The 21,313-nt window shown below is 31.5% G+C and overlaps 1 protein-coding gene across 1 annotated transcript; it reads right to left on the bottom strand.

Moving 5' to 3' along the window:
- Positions 1 to 1,276: 1,276 nt before the first annotated feature.
- On the bottom strand, positions 1,277 to 20,466 carry MED21 (mediator complex subunit 21). Its single transcript, XM_067277464.1, has 4 exons — positions 20,367 to 20,466; positions 14,297 to 14,414; positions 10,695 to 10,795; positions 1,277 to 1,560 (listed from the first exon to the last, which is right to left on the bottom strand). The coding sequence occupies exons 1-4, from the start codon at positions 20,406 to 20,408 to the stop codon at positions 1,396 to 1,398; spliced, it is 426 nt and encodes a 141-aa protein (XP_067133565.1). The 5' UTR covers positions 20,409 to 20,466; the 3' UTR covers positions 1,277 to 1,395.
- Between the last annotated feature and the right edge of the window lie 847 nt (positions 20,467 to 21,313).

The following is a 21,313-nucleotide window of genomic DNA, read 5'->3' as shown; positions in this document are numbered from 1 at the left end:
ATCGAGATAACGGTTAGCTTTTAGTCTCTCGTTCATTCCGTTTATTTTGCAGTCTTTAGAAACAGGTTTTTTGTTTTTTAAATTCAAAAAGTGAATTATTGAATGTGTAGAAACATCTATGTAATGCAATGTTTAATGTAGTGAATACGTATTCAAAAGATTTTGTTTTTAAAAATTATAAAACAAATATTGTAAATATTCACGAAGCTTTGTAATAATAAATTTTTTGTACACATTATGTTTATGTAAAGCTTTTTTATTGTATAAATTCGATGTTCTGTTTGAATGTAAATTATGTTAAAATAAAAGTATTATTGGTTCTTAGAAACGTTTCTGTACTGTACATTTTAAAACACTGATCTACTATCGGGTTGCAATTTGAAAATTGCAATCTATAGATTCCCACTGGCGTCCTTATGTCCTTCATGTCGAGAACGATGAAAATCGAGACCAGGTGCAGAAAGCTTATGGGCAGAAGGTCCCGATTAACTAAATACAAACTTCCAAACCAGAAGTCATGTTATTTCCGTTCAAAAAATTTTCCCTGAAAGTTGTTAGATGATCAGCACGATTTTTGATTATTAAAAGAAAAGTATGATGTACAGGGGCAAAACACTACTAATTTGAGGTGAAGAGCATATTTTAAATTAAATGAATTTTTGGTAGCTGTAGCTAAGTCAGTTTCGTTCATATCGTATACCTTAATCTGACTGTCAGTTTAAAAATTTAAAAGTCTGGCTTAAAAATTAGTGTGAAAGAGATTACTCAGTGTTTCTCAAGTTTGAAGACTCAAATTTACGTCTGGAGTTGTTTTAAATGTAACAGGCCAAAGTAACTTAGAACACCAGCTTAGTGCATGTCTGTGAAGTTAAAAAGTTCACAAAACAGCAGATAGTACTTCTAGTAATACACCCTGGTGGTGAATATTTCCACAAGGTTTATAAACAGAAAGTGAGGACACCGACACATGGTCATACCTAATATTTCCTAAGTTAAACAAAGTGAATGGCCCTATCAATCAACAACAGGACAGTAAGTGTGTTTCATTGCAGTAGATGCAAATGACATTCTAAATTTTATTCTGCAAAATAGATTCAAAATTAGGGATGATAAAAACAGTATTTTATTTTTCTAGCTTGTCATGCCAAAGTTGGGAATCTTGTTCCCCTAGTTTAATTTTTCCAATTATGACAGAAGTTAATGTTCAAATTTTCTAAATACTTTTATATGACAACTTCCTTCAATTTGTCGATGTAAAATTTTCATTTATGAGCACTTTTATATTGAAAAAGTAATTTATTGAATTATCAGTATACCAGTATTTACATTATTCATCAAAACTTTATAACAAATACATGTCATTTTATTTTGATTATTGATTTTTAAATTAAAAGTCTAGGATACAGAATCCTCTACTCTCTGTATTTCTAATTGAGACTGAGCAATGTCGTGAAGTGCCTGCTGAATTTGATCTAATAATACATCTCCTCTCCTTACAACTTCTTCTAATCGTCTTGCTGCATCTTGATTTTCTTGTTCTAGTCGACGAAGACTGGCAGCCTAAATAAAAGATTTTTTAAAATAATAATTTATAGTTTCATTGAAAATATTTGAAATATAAATACAGCATTTTCATTAAATATAACTGTTTATGTATGTCACTTAAGTCAAAAAGTATTTAATGTGTACTTTTGACAATCATTTTCTGTTATCATTCATTATCAATAAAATGTTATTTACATTTAACTAGTCTAAATACTTGGTATTGCATGAAAAATTGTAATGAAGATGCTATAACTGAGATAATGGCTATTTACTATTATCTAGCCACAATGATAGTAATGCATTTAGATATATCTGGTGATACAATGATCCAATAAGATTTTCTGTGTAACACTATATGAATGGGTTTCCATAGAATTTGCAAAAATATACATACAATACTGTATAACATACTCAAAACCTAAATTTCAGCCAAACTTAAGACTAAATCACTAGATTTATCCAATTATTGACCTAGCAAAGGAATTCACATTCTATTCAGGGTAAATCTTTCAGAATTTTCCAAAGTATTTAATGAAATTCAAAATTAATTTCAATTACTAATCTTTACACAAGAATGTGGTTAACTGCCTCTTTAAGTAAATATTTGATTTTGTTCTATAACTAAAAATAAACTTTATTAAAGCATGAAAAATAATCTGATAATTAAGGCTTAAATTTGGTTCCAGGCAAATAGACAGTAAACTCATTGGAATGGAAGTGGGCAGAGACAGACTTGAAAGATGGAATGGATTAATCCACATCATATTTTTTAGTATACCAAAAGTAGGATCACTTTTAACTTAATTGCATTATTAACAAATAAGATTTTGATCTTCTTTGAAAAAAAATAATTTTTGTACAGGGATTGAAACCATACCTATTAGCATTATTTCAAGATTCAATGAACTGGCCTATTCAGAAACTGCATCAGCTAAAATATTCATCAAACAAATTACCACATTGCAATTCACACATATAACAATAAGCAGCTACCATAGTGCTAAATCAGGCACAGTAGAAACAGAGACAATACTTTACTTCAGTGGCTTGCATGATCACTAGATCTAATGCTATGTGACTTTTTTCTGTGGTATATATTAAGAATTGTATACATATACCTCAGCACACTTCAAAACTTTGACAATGTATTGTAGCTGAAATTAAAATCATCATTCCAATGTGCTGAAATGCATCTGGAAAGAATTCCAACTATTGGTTGGACCTCTGCTATGTAACAAATGGCAGTCATATTGAGCACTTATGAGGTAGGGAAAAAATTTTGTTTCTCTTCTTTCTATTAACACATTCCACCCTGTATAATTAAATCAGTAAAATTTAAAACAACATAATAAATTCAATTTCACTTGATAACTTTCAATTTCAAGTATAACACAACAACAATGGCATCACCCTTTTTTAAAAGTGAACAAATGAGACTGAAGATTTATCTTCTACTGATTTTATTAGTGGATATTGTATTTTGACGAGTTTTACCTATGTTTATTTTAAAAAATCCATTCTATATTCAAAAGTCATTATTTATATATTACTTGGCTGCAAAGAGTGGTGGTGAACTTTTTTGTGAGCTTACTTGGAATTTTAAAATTATGGAAAATATCGAATTTTGGATAATGGTGTTTGAGTTGCTGTTAATAATAAGAGGTATTGAATTAAATCCTGGTCCGGTTGATCGTACTCCTCCACATTCACAGATCCAATCACCGATATCTACTGTGAAGCGACGTCGTTCTCCGAGTGAACCTTCCTTGAAGTCGGCGAAACTGGAGGATTTTTTCTCTTCAAAGTCAGATTCAAGTAAGTCCATTCCTGGGGAGATTATTTCATATTTGGACGACCGGTTTGAAAAGCTTTTTTCGACTTTAAATGAAGTAGTTACGAGGATTGACTGGTTGGTTAATTTGCATAATGAACACGACCAACGATTAACTCAGTTGGAGGTTAAATTAGAAGAAATTTTCAAAATTAAAGATGATATGCAGCGAAAAAACAGTTTGATTTTGCATTCTATAGACAAGGTGTCGAATGAAATGAGAAAGAAAAATATTTTGATAAAGGGTTTAACAGACGACAATTCCGATTTGAATAGGAAAGTGCAAAACCTGTTTTCTAAACTGATAGGTGAATCAAGGTCAATTTCAACAGTTAAGATAGTGAAATTTAACCGATCAGATACTGTATTGGTGGAATTGCAATCATTTACAGACAAGAAATTAATTTTCGGTAACGTTAGAAAGATAAAGGCACATGATGCATTAAAGAATATACAAATATTTGATGATTTATGTTGGCGTTCAAGACTGAGACGGAAGAAGCTTCTGCCTTTTCTACACGACTATAAGCTGCAAGGCAGGAGAGTTCGACTGTTGGCTGATGTTTTACAGGTTGGCGATGAGAGATATACTTACGACCTAGATAAAGGAGAATTATTGAAACTTGATTTTTTAGTGGAAAATCGATTGGCAAATTCTCAAAATCTTCATTCTCCGATCCGAGCAAGTGTACAGTTGGATTGAAAGTTTCAACATGGAATTCTCAGGGTACCCTCCTGACTAATCTAAGTAATAGTGGTTTTTTAATCAAATTGAAGACAAGTCTGCCCAAGAGGGACCACCATTTATTTTGCGCTCCAGACTAAAAACATACACATATGGCGACAGGCCTTCCTTTTTAGGCTTCATGTCGCCAAAGGTAAAAAAGTCCTTTAAAAAAACACAAACATCCAGTTAAAACTAGGAGTCGGTGACACACAGACGTCTTACTCTTCAACCATCCAGCCAGTGGGTGTTTCCGCTTTTTTATCTGCTGGAACAAGCGCTGGAAAATGCAAATTTTAAAGCTGCACCCTGGCGTCGGTATTTTAAAATTTCTTTTTGTCGATTTTTCCGACCGATGGCGAGATTATTATTAATCAAATTGAAGACAAGTCTGCCCAAGAGGGACCACCATTTATTTTGCGCTCCAGACTAAAAACATACACATATGGCGACAGGCCTTCCTTTTTAGGCTTCATGTCGCCAAAGGTAAAAAAGTCCTTTAAAAAAACACAAACATCCAGTTAAAACTAGGAGTCGGTGACACACAGACGTCTTACTCTTCAACCATCCAGCCAGTGGGTGTTTCCGCTTTTTTATCTGCTGGAACAAGCGCTGGAAAATGCAAATTTTAAAGCTGCACCCTGGCGTCGGTATTTTAAAATTTCTTTTTGTCGATTTTTCCGACCGATGGCGAGATTATTATTAATCAAATTGAAGACAAGTCTGCCCAAGAGGGACCACCATTTATTTTGCGCTCCAGACTAAAAACATACACATATGGCGACAGGCCTTCCTTTTTAGGCTTCATGTCGCCAAAGGTAAAAAAGTCCTTTAAAAAAACACAAACATCCAGTTAAAACTAGGAGTCGGTGACACACAGACGTCTTACTCTTCAACCATCCAGCCAGTGGGTGTTTCCGCTTTTTTATCTGCTGGAACAAGCGCTGGAAAATGCAAATTTTAAAGCTGCACCCTGGCGTCGGTATTTTAAAATTTCTTTTTGTCGATTTTTCCGACCGATGGCGAGATTATTATTAATCAAATTGAAGACAAGTCTGCCCAAGAGGGACCACCATTTATTTTGCGCTCCAGACTAAAAACATACACATATGGCGACAGGCCTTCCTTTTTAGGCTTCATGTCGCCAAAGGTAAAAAGTCCTTTAAAAAACACAAAATCGACAAAAAGAAATTTTAAAATACCGACGCCAGGGTGCAGCTTTAAAATTTGCATTTTCCAGCGCTTGTTCCAGCAGATAAAAAAGCGGAAACACCCACTGGCTGGATGGTTGAAGAGTAAGACGTCTGTGTGTCACCGACTCCTAGTTTTAACTGGATGTTTGTGTTTTTTTAAAGGACTTTTTTACCTTTGGCGACATGAAGCCTAAAAAGGAAGGCCTGTCGCCATATGTGTATGTTTTTAGTCTGGAGCGCAAAATAAATGGTGGTCCCTCTTGGGCAGACTTGTCTTCAATTTGATTAATAATAATCTCGCCATCGGTCGGAAAAATCGACAAAAAGCATAAATAGTGGTTTTGTTAAACATATTTCTGAAACTGATATTTTGGGATTAACCGAGACTTGGTCTACAGCCCCACTGTGTTCGAGATTTAAAAGCCTTAACTGTAGATTAAAAGTTTTTGAGGTAATGGCTACTAAAAGTTCAGGAAGAGGTAGACCTTCCGGCGGGTTGCTTCTAGGTATAAATGAAGATTTGGGGGAAGTAAATTTGCTGCTGTCATGGCAACATATAATGGTTGTTAGAGTGAAATTTAACCGGAAGAAAAATAAAGGGCTACGAGAAATGATGGTTATATTGGTATATCTTCATATTCCTATCTTTGAAACTTTAATTGCAAAATTGGAGGATTTGATTTCTGATTATACTCCAGATTATGATCTTCTGCTGATGGGTGATTTTAATGCACGAATTGGCTTGAGTATGGACACTATTTATCATGGGGATGCGATTTCAAACATCCGACTATCAAATGATAAAATTTGTAATAATAGAGGAAACTTACTTATTGAACTAGTGAAAACTTATAATTTATACATAATAAATGGTCGATATCCTTCTGAATCACCGGCAGACTTTACTTACATTTCCAAACTGGGTGCTTCAGTAATTGATTTAGTGATCCTGAGCGAGAGTCTGGTAGAGAAATTGAATAAATTTTTTATCTCTGAAGATTATATGTCTGACCATCATTTGGTCATTTCTGAAATCTTGATAGACACTGACGAGGATGGAAAATCTAACTTGATTGACAAGAAGAAAGGATTAATCTGGAAAGAAGACAAAGCCAGTTTATATTCTGAAACAGTTTCGGCCAGATATGTAGGTATTGTCTTAGGTGGTGGAATAGAGGATAGTTATTCTGCTATTCTGGATTTGATCAAGTCATCAGCTGAACAATATAGAATGATAACATACCTGGGAATGACAAAATTACCGTCTTCAGTTTGGTTTGACAGAGACTGTAGAACAGCAAAGAAAATGAAGAACAAGACGCTGAGGAGGTTTCGAATGTCCCGTAGTAATGAAGATCTAATAAAATACTGTGATTCTAGAGCAATCTTTCGTTCTTTATGTAAGACTAAAAAAAGAACTTTTGGTCAAATATTAGTAAACAATTGCAGTCTGCGCGATCTGTACAGTTTTGGTCTATTGTTAATAGATTTAACAGGAGAAAGAAATCCGATAATCAAATTCCTCTTCACGACTGGGAACGTTTTTTAGAATATAACTTTTGCCACCCAAGTTCTGATTCAATTCTTGATTTTGACCATGATAATTTCTCTCCTATTTTAGATGATCCAATTTCACTCTCTGAGTTAAAAATTTCAATTCGTAAACTAAAAAGAAAATCAGCCCCAGGTATGGATGGTATAAAAAATGAATTTATTATGCACCTACCTGATGAAATATGTTTAGAATTACTTAAACTTTTTAACAAGATTAAGGAAACATCAAAATTTCCCGAGCATTGGAAAAATGTGTTGTTGCAGATGATTTACAAGAAAGGAGACAAACTAAATCCTCAAAACTATCGTCCAATAGCGTTGTTGAATACCTTTAGAAAGTTGTTTACCGGAATTTTGGCAGATCGGTTGAATCAATGGATAATAGAATTTAATGTTATTTCCCAGTTTCAAGGAGCATTCGTTAGAGGAAGAGGGACTATGTACAACGTCTTTATACTTAATGGTTTAATACAGTATGTTTTGTCAAGAAAAAGACGTAAAATCTATTCGATATTTGTGGATTTGGAAAAGGCTTTCGGTAGAATCAATTTAAATATTTTATGGAAAAAGTTACATTTGTTAGGAGTTTCAACTCCGTTCATTAACCCTTTCCATGCTGGCGATCTACAGCAAATAATTGAGTGGAATTTGTCATGTGGCGCATTTTTTGCAGTTTTTGGATAATTTTTAAATCGCGATATTTCGCTTCAAAATCGCGCTATGTTCAATCTGTTTTTTGTGTTTGATTAAGAACATATCACAGTTTACGATTGTTTAATTTTTAGTTCAATAGAAATTTAAAACAATATTAAAATTTGAAGCTTACGAACAAAAGAAAAAAATAATTAATTTACAGAAAATCGCTAAATTTTGTACATTTGTTAGTTAGATACATCTGTCTTCTTTTAAATAAAAGAAACCGCAGCTCTCTAGCTAGAGCGGGGGAGAAGTTATTGCCGTTATTTACACTATGTCTCTAATTACTTGGCAGGGAGAGGGGTCGATTGTTATCGTAAAGCAACACGTTAAAGTTTATAATCATATATTTCTGCTTAAAATAGTGAATATTCGACACTTTTTTATATTTTTTCAAGGCTTTATACAATAATACACTAAAATAAGCGATTAGTTAAGTTTTCCTGCAATTACGCAATATCCGGAAGTAATGAGTTTTTCGGTAAATTTTTCAGATAGAAGCTTTTGATAAGAAATCTTCTTGTCTAAGTAAAGTCAAATAACATGAAAACTAGTAGAATTACGGCTCTAAAACGATGAACATAGCTATCTTTTAACGTTTGTTTACATTCTGACTTTAATCACGTGGATTGGTTCTTCGCGGGAAAATCCCGACCAAATGGTTTAAAAAAAAACTCTCATTCGTTGAAGTTGATTCAGTCATAATACAAAATTACCAATTAGAGCGTAATAGGCGTAGAAACAAAATTTTTAAAGCAATTAACAGCAAGAAGATCTTCCATAGATTTACTATTGGGAGGTGGAGTTTCCTGGGAATATTTATTGCTAGATAGTTTTGAAAACATATTTACTAGCCGAAATACTGTAGAATTAGCTAATTTAATGTCTAAGTACATTAAATTAGTTAATTGATGCTAAAAAACGATTTAAAAAGCGGATTTATTGCGATCGTTTACATTTTACTTGGAAGGTTGAAGACGGGACTTTTCGCGGCAAATTTTTCTTTCACAAGTCTGTGATTAGTTAAAGTAATGTCAACAAAGACAGAAGATACCCAATAAAACTGTAGAAGGAGTTTCCCTTTGATTGTTTTCAGTCAACTGTGTAGTTAACTGGGAAGATTTGCTGTAGAATAATAGGGGGTCCATTTTACCGAAATATTTATGGCCCAGGGGTGATCAGCAGGGCCGGCCTTCTCGATAAAGGGGCCCGGGTGCAAGAAACTATTTGGGCCCAAATGTTTTTCTAAAATAAAAAAAATTTACAAACACGAACATATATTAATGCATGTTTATTTAAAGCGTGATTTTGTTCTTGCTAATACATTAATTACTTCAGAAAAATTACTAAAAATACTGCATTCTTGATAATGTTGGGGCCCCCTCAATCGCGGGGCCCCGGTGCGTAGCATCCGCCGCACCCCCCGATGGCCGGCCCTGGTGATCAGAAAACACATTTTGGCTTAAACAAAGTCAATCGACCTACAGAAGAGCGAATCAAAGCTAAGATCGCTGGAAAATCGAATATAACGCAAAATAATCGAATTTTTTTATTAATTACGCCTAAAGGCGTATGCCGCATCACGAATTAACGGCAAGTCACGTGACATACGCCTAAAGGCGTATAACCGCATGGAAAGGGCTACTAAAAAATTTATTTTATAACACAAGATATCATGTGAGAGGCAATCTGGCAAATACTAAAGGTGTCATTTCCGGTAGTGGGTTGCCTCAGGGGGAACCTTTAAGCCCCCTGTTGTTTATATTATTTATTAACGATTTACCACAACTGTTTTCTACCTTTGAAACTTCGGAATTTGCTCTTGGAGAATCTGTTGATCTGCATTGCTTAATGTACGCTGATGATGTAGTTCTGCTAGCAGATTCAAAAACGGGTTTGCAACGAAAACTTTCTCTGCTAGTTAATTATGCTAAAAGAAATGATCTTACAGTTAACTTACAAAAAACGAAGGGAATGGTTTTTCGCAACGGAGGCAGACTACTTAAATCTGATAAGATATTTGTGAATAATACTGAAATTAGTTTTGTGCCATATTTTAAGTATCTAGGAATACATTTTTCTTCGTCAGGTGCGTATAATCATCATTTCGATTTAATAGCCAAAGACATACAGAATAAGACAGGCTATATGCTTACTCTACAAAAACGAATGAAGCTAAGTTCTATAAATAGTATCTTTAAACTTTTTGACGCCTTTATTGGTTCTAAGATGACTTATTTATTCCCGGTCTGGGGACTGGAGTTTCTGTCTAAACTAGAAAAAGTACAGATGAAATATTTTAAGAGACTTTTTAAAATAGAGCGTTCAGCTTCAAGCTCTGCAGTTCGTCTTGAATTGGGAAGACCTCCATTGGAATTGAAATTTGTCAAGACTATTCTTCTGTTTTGGTCAAAAGTTATGGAGTTACCCTCATATGACTTGCGCCAAATTACTTATAATGTTTTGCTAACAACAGTTAAACCTGATAAGAAAAGTTGGCCTGCTTCAGTTAAGAATATTTTTGATAGCTTGGGCTACTCCTTTTTGTTTTCAACACGATCAGCTTCATTGTTGAGAACTCACTTAAATGATATAATTCAAACTAAGTCAGACCAACTGTGGAATCAGGATATATCGTCTACTTCAGCTAAACGAGTTAACTTGTTCGAAATGCGCCAGGGTTGGTGTACAAAAAACTACTTAAACTGTGAAACTAATTTTTCCACGAAAAGCCTTATTATGCAACTTAGACTTAATAGATTTCGGATTATGTTAAAGGGTTATCGGATAAATATATCAAGAGAGAAGTCTTGTAGTTATTGCGGTAGTAAAGAGGAAGAGAACCTTTTAATACATTTGTTTGGATCTTGTCAAGTGATATATCAACTAAAGTGTTTTGTACTAGGAGAAGATTTCAAGTATAATCATTTGAAAAATGACGACATGTCAAAATTTACTTTATTTAAGATTTTCTCCTTCTTCTCTAAATCTTTACAATTTTTGTGATAATTTACTTTTTTATGTATATTTAATAACATTATGTAACTAATTTGTTCCTCCATTGTAAGAATTAATTTAAATCAATAAATCAATCAATCAATCAATTTATATATTACTTGTATAAACTAATAAATTAAATTTATATAACTACCTGTAATTCTGGTGAGGAATCTTCACTAGGCAAAGAATCAATCAAAACATCTATATCTTTAGCTGTTCTTGCAATTAATGTAGCAAATAGATGAGCATAATCTAAATATATACATATATATTTAATTATTTGAAATATATTTAACTTAATATAAATATATACTATTGTACAAATTTAATAAATAAAATATGTTATATTTGGAATCATACATAAAATGTTAATGAAAAGAATTAAAGAAAACATCATAGGTATTACAGGCATACAAATATATTCCTGAACCTAATATTGCATTTAGAAGGAAGAGTTGATTAGACCAAAGCAAGAACAACTTAGATACAGCTAATGGGCAGATTGGTCAAGACTTTCCAAAGTTTCTCAAAATTTTCAGATATTTCCACAAGATTCTTATTTTCCTATTGGTAGAGGAACTTTGGAACACACTTTCTCCAGCAATACCTCTGTAAGGTCATTTAAGTTCTGCTTAACTTGGTGTTTCTCAATGGGGGCAATATTGCTCCATGTGGGTGTTTTTCCATGTTGAGGGGGCAATTAGTAACAATTTATATTTTTGGGGCAAAAAAATTTATGTGCGATATAGTAAAACATTATATTAAGAATAATTAGATATTTTATTCATTATATCGTACAATAATTAAACAAATAACATTATACTAGTCACTAGTCTATTCAATGCTGTACGAATTTGACATTAGCCTTGGTCCTCTGCATCGGAATTTTGAAGTAAAGGAGGTGATACTACGTAACGGTTTCATTGAAGGGGTGACGATTTGTTAGAGGTTTAGAAACATTGGCCTAACATATCATATTTGAGGTAGTAGTATGGTTTGGATTCTGGTAACAGAATGTATAAGAATTGCCATAATCTGATAAGGGTAGAAGAAATGACAGGCATTTCTAGAAAGATATCATCCATAACTGGAACATATCTTTAGCTGTTCTTGCAATTTAATTAGCAAATTAATTATCAAATGATTTAATACAACACTGAAATACTGTTTCAGTCTGGAGCAATTATCCAATTATATCAAATAAACAATAAACTAGCAAGTAGAATTATACATTTTTTATTAAATATTTACTAACATTTTTTGTTATTTTATAATAGTTTAAAAAATTTATTTTATAATAGAATTTTAAAAAAACTGATCTATCACAAATGACAATAGCATTGACTAATAAATATATCTGAAAGTATTAAACAAATTTTACCATTTATCCATTAGGTTAAGTTTATTAAATATGTATAGATAGTAATTTAACAGTATTATAAATAATATAAAATTTGTATCTCTGATGAAAAGATCATACTAATCTGTAAATTGCAATAAATAATTTGATACAAGAATTGATAGCCTTAAAAGTCAAAATTATTATTGCACTTGTTGAGGCCACACTGATTAAACTGACTGAAACTTTAAGAGTAAATTGCAGAGATTGGTTCTATATCTTGAACATAGTTTAAAATTTATTAAAATCATATATGCTGAAAAAGCACATTGAAAGAATGATGTTTCTTGATGACTGGTTTACACGATGATTAGAAACTGGCTTTTAGACCAACTTCCTAGATCTATACAGTAGCAGGTTTAGACCACAGTTTTCTCTTTGATTTTGTTTTGGAAAATTAATATTTTGTTTCTTGTTGTAAAGACATTTGATTAAGAATATGTATTGGGCTCATGTTTTAGATATTAACATGATAGAGAATATTTGTCTTGACAACTACAAAAAGAAAGAATAATGCAAGGTATGATATTTTAGAATTATATTTTGATTGCGAGTTTCAAATTCAATAGACATTTTCTAAATCTTCATGTATATTTTGAATCAAATTGAATACAAATTAAATATTTGTATTTGAGGGGAAAAGATCAACTATTAACTGAAGAGCAGTAGGTATAGATTATTTGATGATTTAAAAGGGAATTAACCTAAAGTTAGAACAACAATTTTTTTATTCAAGAAAAACCTGTAAAATAATAAAATCATGGTTTTTATAAATTTAGAGCAACTAACTTGTTACTTCTGTATGTGCAAAATATAAATAAAAACAAAATTAAGACAATATCTATTGTTTCCAGTTTAGATATCCTATTTTTGAAATGTTCTATTTAATAAAAAATATTTCTGATTTGTGAATTATATTTAACTACAGTATACTATTTATTTTTTTTTGTTGATGGTCACAGTTTCAAATCGTTTCATAACACACATTATGGTAAAACTCTTATACAGAGTATGCTAGGCAATTTAATACTAACAATTGAACAATTACATTCATTTGTAATTTAAGATATTAACAATAAATCAACTATAAATATATTTTTATAAGTACAGGTATCCCTCATACAACATGGTTTGAAAACTATCCTCTATGAGTCTATACAACATAACTTCAGGTTTCACTCTAACAGTTTTGGAAATCCTCCATAAAAAATTTCACAATTTTTTTTGATGGTTTCAAATCAATTTATTAAATTTTAACTTTTGAAAATAGGAAACAGTCACATAGGGCTAAGAATCTAGAAAACACAGATAAACAAGATTAACTGAACTCCAGAATCCTGTAAAAATTCAAACAGCAACTATATGAGCCCTAAGCATTGTCATGGTGAAGCAGGATTCATTATAAGCCAATTTTCGGGTGGCTCTTGGACACTTCAAAAACTTTTAGCAGACATTTTGATATATAAAAGTCAGCATTGACTGCTTTTTGATCTACCAATTCAATCATTTGTATGAAAACTTTTCCTGACAAATCTGGCAACATTTGCTTTCTAGAATTCCTAGAAACAATGCAATTTTTTGGAGGAATTGAAGATGAAGATCATCAAGCTGTACTTTGCCTGTTCTAGAATCAAAATTAACTTATATGTTCAAGTTTTGTCACCTGTTACTGTCCCAATGAATTTTAAGTTCCTTCACTGAATTTTTTCAACATAAATTTGCACCATTTTGGACTTCCTTCTTCTTGTCTGTCAACAAATCCATGTAGCAACAATCTTCCTGCAGCCAAGGTGATCATGAATGATTGTGTTGATTGTATCTGATGAAAAGGACAATTCTTCCTCTATCTGTTCTTATGCTATTCCATGGTTTTCTCTAATTAATAGTATCACCATGGCTCAGATATATAGGGATAGAAAATGTCAAGATTTATGTGTTATCATTAACTTTCAGCAATATTATTCAAACATATCCAACTATAAAAATTTATTGAGTGACTTTCATATAATATCAGAAGTAGCTGATACATTTATTTCCTGTAGTAAAAATGTTACAAATACATTGCTGCATTAGAATTACAGTGACTGATTTAAAGTGAAAATGTATAAATTGTATTTTAAGAAAGCAGCTTTGTTGCTAGATCATCTTCACCAGGCAATGCACTCTCATAGATACATACACTAATACTAACAGAACATAAACATCATAAGATTCTAGCTTTAAATAGATATAACTAGATTTTGATAGAGTTTAGAACTTAGTATTAATATTAACTAATTATATTTAAATCAGTACCATAATAATCATTATAATTCTATAATTAATTATAGTAATAAATTTAACTTATTTAATACCTTCTTGTTGTTGTTGTTGTTGCTGAGATTTTGGTGGTGACTTTTCAAATTCTGGAAAACTACTTGGTGCAGCAAATTGTTGAAGTACCCCAATACTATTACAAAAATTTTCTGCTTGCTAATAAATAAAAGAAAAAATTATTCACATATAATACACATTATGGGAAAACTCATATATGCTAGGCAATTCAATACTAACAGTTGAACAATTATATTCATTTGTAATTTAAGATATTAACAATAAATCAACTATAAATGTATTTTTTATAAGTACAGTATCCTTCGTACAACATGGCTTGAAAATTAGGGATATCTCCCATACAACACGACTTTCAGTTTTGCTCTAACACAGTTTTGGCAATTCTCCATACAAAATTTCGCAATTTTTAAGCGTAAACTCTGTTATTTGTTATTTTTTTTTATTCAAGTAAGCATGCATGTTTTAAACTTGTCCACAGATTTTAGAATACTGAAGTTTTCAATTTCTTTTGTGCTTTCATCAGGTTTACTTTAATGAAAACTGATAATAGAATTTTTTCTTCTTTGTCTTAGCTTTCCTATCAGCTAGGTGTCGTCACTGCTTTCAGACTTTAGCCCTTAAGACTGTCACTGTGTTTTGTTTTTATAGATTAATCTTGGTATTTAGTAAAGTTTATTTAAACATCTTTAGGTAAGTTTAACTACTGTATATCTGGTGGATAAGACGACCCCAAACTATCAACGGCCTATAAATTTAGTTTAGATCAGTGATCATTATCTGAATAATAATACTGTATAGTGTATATGGAATTATGTCCTATTTGTAATTTTTCGAATGAACAAATTTTATTTTCTTGCACTGCCTTGCGACTGTTGCAAGCATTTGCACTGATTTGGTATTTGAGTAATAACCTTGACTATTCACAAAAACGTTGTACAGGCTATTCTATTTTGTGCACATACCCTACTCTCTATTAGTAAATAATTACGGTTTGTCCGTTTTTTTTTTATATTGGTTTTAATTTATATAAATTTCAATCTAATTTTTTGTATCTGTTCTATAAGACAACCCCGGATTTTTGGGGCTTTTTTTTATGATTCAACTATTGTCTTATCTGCCAAGATATACAGTAAACTTTTTTAAACCATAGGTAAGTAATCATTCATAAAAATGATGAACAAAATATGGTGGTATCTCTGTACTTGAACTGTTCCCAACTGGAACAATTTGGTATTCGAACACAAATTCTGGAAAAACAATTGCTTGGACTTGACTGAACAAAACAACCTGCTATAACGAATTATCAATTAATATATTTTTAAAGTTTCATGTATCTAAATGCCTTTTACCAGTGCGTGTATCATCCACAACCAAGTAGTTACAAACGTTTTCGAACCTAATGGTTCTTCATCAGGTAACGATCCCCTAACAGAACATCGTTACCTGATGAAGAACCATTAGGTTTGAAAACGTTTGTAACTACTTGGTTATGGATAATACACACACTGGTAAAAGGCATTTAGATACGTGAAACTTTACTGTTCTCCGGTGTAGATATTCTACCATCTTTCGAATTATATTTTTATTTTGTCATCCATAGAAAATTATGATAAAAATAAAAAAATGAAGACTTTGCTGATATTTCTGATCAATGTCAACAAAAAAGCTGAGATGATGATGATATTTTGAAAAAAGAAAACTAAAATTAATATTAATAGTACTTTTAATTGTGCTTGTTAGTTAATTATTAATTGGAAAGTATTAATTTTTTTAATAAACATATTTCTCTTAGTAACAAAAAAAAGAATAGTATACTTTTGTTAACTTAACCTTATATAACCCTATGTTTTGCATAATATGGCATTTTTTTGGAATGTATCTACAGTGTTACATGATGGATACCTGTACAATGTAACTCCATTTACAAACCTATAATCTAGTCAATATGCCTAACTCAAATAACATTAAAACCCTACAAAACCTCTATATCAACAATTGATTTTAAATTAAGGAAAATGAATGAAAATTAATTAGATAACTCACTGATGTAAAAAGAACTATAAAATGAGATGAAATATATGTTATTAGGCATTTATTTCTTTAATAGTAAAAAACAAAAGTTAGTTAAGACAGCAAATAAACAGAAAACAAAATTGTAATCCTCAATAAAAAGAGTTTGTAATGTAGAGATAAAATTTACTAAACTAAACAACTGTACTATAATGAATGGCACTACAGTACTGTACATAGAAAATGAATACACAATGTAAATGAAATCAAGAAAGTAAAGATCAGAACCTACAGCCATCTAATCAGAGCATGTGGAAATTTTATTCTTAACATAATCTTTCTTTAGAATATTTTTTTCTTGTAAATATCAATTAGAGCTCATAGTAATGAATATTTTGCCTTATAAATTGAAAAGAGGAATAAAAGAAAGCAGCTCATATTAAATACTTACATAATTAGACGCTATACTACAATTTCTTTAAACAAAATAAAATATTTTAAAGAATTTTAAAATGCCAAGGATATTTATTTACTTGGTGAAATATAAATAAATATATTCTATTGATTATATAATTAGTAAAATATATTTATCATAGTGTGATAATTCAGTACAAATCATCTGGTTTTGAACAAAAATCAGGTTTGTGGAGTTGCTTATATATACAATAAAATATTCATAAAGTCAGTTTTAGAACAATAATTCAGAGATTATTATTTCAATGTATGGAGACCAAATTTTAAAAAATTTGATGGAATTGATAATTTTTAATGTAGATGATTTTATGAAAATTTCACAAACTTTGTTTCAAAAAGAAAAAAGTCTTGATATGCTACTGGACATGAACATTACTGTTGAGATTTCTGTACAATATATCCATACTAATTAAAAACCATTAACTGAATGCATTTTTATTCAGCAAAAGTATAAATTAATTTATCATTCTAGCAATGGGTTATTTTTTTTAACTGTTATTTTGAAAACACAATGACATTGTCATCTAAAAAAACAGATCAAAAATTTACAAATGAAGTATATTCTCATAATCATTGTCAAAGTATATGAATAATTTGAATTGTCAAGTTATCTGATCTTTAGATGCTAATCTTTTTTTTTTTATGTTATTTTGTAAAACATTTTTTTTGTAAAAGTAACCTAAAGGCTTGGAAAAAGAACAACATGTGATCAAATTTTGATTAAACCCATAGCAAAAAAACCTTAAAGAATCATAAATAACCCCAGTAACTAATCATGGATGGAAACATAGGACTAATGTTCTTGATCCTATCCACAGATCTTCAGGTTCTTCGTGTCAGATTGAAAATGTTAGTTCTAGTGTCCATGATTAGTTACTGGAGTTATTTATGATTCTTTAAGGTGTTCTTTGATGCTATGTACCTACACTCCAGTGTAGAGAAACTATTGTGAATGCTTAAAGACAGTTTATCAGCTACAAAACTTTGGAAATGGTGGAAAAAGCTTATAGCAATGGTATGCCAGATTTTTCAAAAAGAGTGAATTTACAAGAATATGAGTTAGTGTTGCCACCTTTACAAAATTGCTGACCTGGATGGCAGGTCAGGTTTGTTCAAACAGAAGTTGTTGATGCATGCGCAATGTCATTTTACAATGCAAAGAGTAATGTGCATGCTGGTTCTAAATCAGTTACAGTTAGGGATTAGGGACTTGCGTAAGAGTAACATACAAGCAAAAAAAAAAAAGGAAAGAAAAAAAAGGTCGAGAGGCAGGTTGCACGTCATACATCAGCATAAACAGAGGAGTAGAATGGCGGAGTGGCAGATGAGTTTCAGTGAGTGTGAGGTCTTTTGTTGTTCAAATGGTGTAAATTTATAACAATATTTGCAAGAACTTTGTTTCATCATAGCTTCACAATTTCTATGAAATTCCTGGACAAAATTAATAGTTCACCCAGACAGTGAGTCAATTCCTAGACTGTCCGGGTGAAAACTGGACGGGTGGTAACACTAATATGAGTGCATATAAAGAACTATTTTTGCAGAATAGAAGAATTGAAAATATTAAAAATGTAATTCTCTGCACTTTAACTTAGGAGTTAAGTAAATGAAAACAGCATGTGTTTCATTTCTCATGCATTGACATAGGAGCAACAATTATATGACAGTTTTTGGTCAAAAAATAAGTCATAATGTTAGACAACCCACTCTTCTTATCTGACGTTATCCCAGATTCTTTTTTATTTCCAAAATTAAATTGCAATTAAAAGGCCATTTTCTGAAATTGAACTGCTGTAAGCAAGCAACTGAAAACTATCACAAAAGAAGAATTTTCAATACAATTGGAAAAGAAAACTTAGTATATCAACTGTAATGAAGCTTTCTTTTTAATTAAAAAATTATTCTGGTGAATATTTTATTTTATATGAACTTTTTCTGAAAACTTAAAAGTACACAGTGCAGTCCTTATTTTATTTTTAAATTTAAAATTAGGGTTTGAAAATAACAAAAGCTTTTTTTTTTTTTGTTTTGCCAATTCCCCTAAACAAACAAAAATACACACACACAAAAAAGATACAAATCAGTTATAAACTTATAACTATAGAATGTGACAAAACACTAAAATGTATTCAATTACAAAATTTTGGAACTATTCTCCTGCTCAACATAGTAATGGGAAGTCTCTTATATAATAATGCTATTATAAGAACTATTTTTCTGGAACTTCCCATGTTCTGAAGTGCTGTATCAAGCAATGATAATATCATTGCTTGATACAGCACTTCCACTTACAGAACTGCCATCGGATATCCATTGTATCCGATGGCAGTTCAGTCTGCTAGTATTGATAACCTCTTCATCTTCCCATCCACATGTCTGTTTCTAAAGCCATTTTTTATAATAATGAATTAAATGAAACAATATAACTGTGTAATTACATAGACTTTGCAGATCACTGATTCTTGAATGAAATTACTGATTTATCATCCCTTCTGCTCAATGTTGCTTCTGCTATCAAGGAAACTATTAGCAGACAGTCAAAGAATGATTTTAAACTAAATTTATAATTTGTTTGAAAAATCATATTCAATTTTAATTTTTTTTTGTTCTATATTATATGTATTGTACCTAAAGATGTCTGTTACAAACAAAATAGTACTTTTACTAACATTTTCAAATTAATTTGTGCTGATTTTAGGTGTCTTTTACAAGTTAATCTAGTTTTGCAGCATAACCAATTGAAGATACTGTAATCCTTCACACACATCAAGTCTATAACATGCTTTGAACAGATAATAGGCTATACTGCAACTCAGAACAGTATTTTTAAGATTTTATGATGATGCTAGGTTATATGACCAGACCTAGATTCTCTTTTCCATTATAGCAGTATATGGTAGCCACTGACTTCCCCTACACCCTTCATCTAGGGCAGTGGTTCTTAACCTGGGTTCGACCGAACCCCTGGGGTTCGGCGAGTCAGTCTCAGGGGTTCGGCGGAGGTCAACCACCTGACGTCATCGTGACGTAGAAACCGTATTGGTTTCGAAAACTAATGCTACATAACATGTGTTCTATTGGGAAATATGCCTATATTTCCTAATAGAACACCTATTATACCTATGTTTTGAATTTGGAAAATTATATTTTATTTTTCCAATTAAAAGGGGTTCGGTGAATGCTTATATGAAACTGATGGAGTTCGGTACCTCCAGCAAGGTTAAGAACCACTGATCTAGGGCTTCTAAGCTATATGGTTTGTGGACGTGTGAACGTTCCCTCAACTCCTGTACATTCAAACTAATTAACACATGTAATTGTTGATATTACTATTATTATAGTGTTGTTTTCAGTCAATTTGTTGCATAATGAGTTTTTAATGTGTTTAAGAAAATTAAATGTAAAACTTTATATGCATTGCATTCTTTAAAATACTACTGCTAAGTCGTGTTTTAGTGTTGTTGACAACAAATAATTTAAATTATTATTGTTTGTATAATGATTCAAGAATTGACATTAATGTGATGGATACTATAATACACAAGAATGAAAACATGGTAAATACGACATTATGTAATATTATTTTGTTTTAAACTATATACACACCGCATTCACCACATCTTGTAACTGAGTCAACCGATCCGCCATTTTATTTTAACTGACGTCAGCTCACTCAGTGCACTGTTGCCAAGTCCCAACCAGCAGCTCCCCCTAGAATGAAAACATTTACCCCTAGAAATTAAAATTTCTTTATTCCTCTAAATTTAAATGAAAACTTAAGAATGATTAAATCATTTTAAGCTAATTGTACTTAATTGTACTATTCAATCATATTTTATATAGTAAATTTGTCATTTTAACATGTCATGCGTACTTATGTCATAACAAAAAAGTATTCATAGAAGTAAATGTTCAACTCGTCGTATTTGAAAAGACACTCAATATGAAACAGCAAAAACTAAAATTTATTATTATTATTAATAAATATATTTTAATACTATCACGAAAATAACTCGGCTCAAAGAACTTTTCGAATTATAAGAAAACCAATTATACGCTTCAATTTTTTTTTTTTTTTTTTTTTTAACTCTTTCCGCCCTGTGGGCACGAAGAGGGCCTCTTTTTAGTAGGCCCATTATGGGTTCGGCCAGGCCCACAATGGGGCGACCGGGTGGTGAGGGACGGGGCCCGACATATCCGAACGGACCACCCCCCGAAAAATTCCTGGGGATTATTCGACCCATATACGCTTCAGTTAAATTAAGTACAGTACCATGAAAAAAATAGGAAAAATTCTGCCTATGTTTCTAGGTATTGTTAGAATATAATGAAAAACTTCAGATGTAACAAGTTCTATGGTTGCTAGAAAGAAAAATAAGTTAATAGAAAAGTATAAAGAAAAAACTTTATTGAAATGGACGCAGTTTGGCAATGAATACCTGAAGCAGCCATTAATAGCCTCATTTGCAGTATGGCTCGCTGTATAGCTGCCATACTGTATGCCCGTGGAGAGCATACTTGTTACTGAATACATAGGTGTCCATTGCATATCT

Source organism: Centruroides vittatus, unplaced genomic scaffold (assembly GCF_030686945.1).
Source record: "Centruroides vittatus isolate TY-2023 unplaced genomic scaffold, ASM3068694v2 contig_1168, whole genome shotgun sequence".
NCBI lineage: Eukaryota > Metazoa > Arthropoda > Arachnida > Scorpiones > Buthidae > Centruroides > Centruroides vittatus.
Note: the sequence above shows the minus strand (reverse complement) of the source record. Positions and strands in the feature narration are given on the sequence as shown.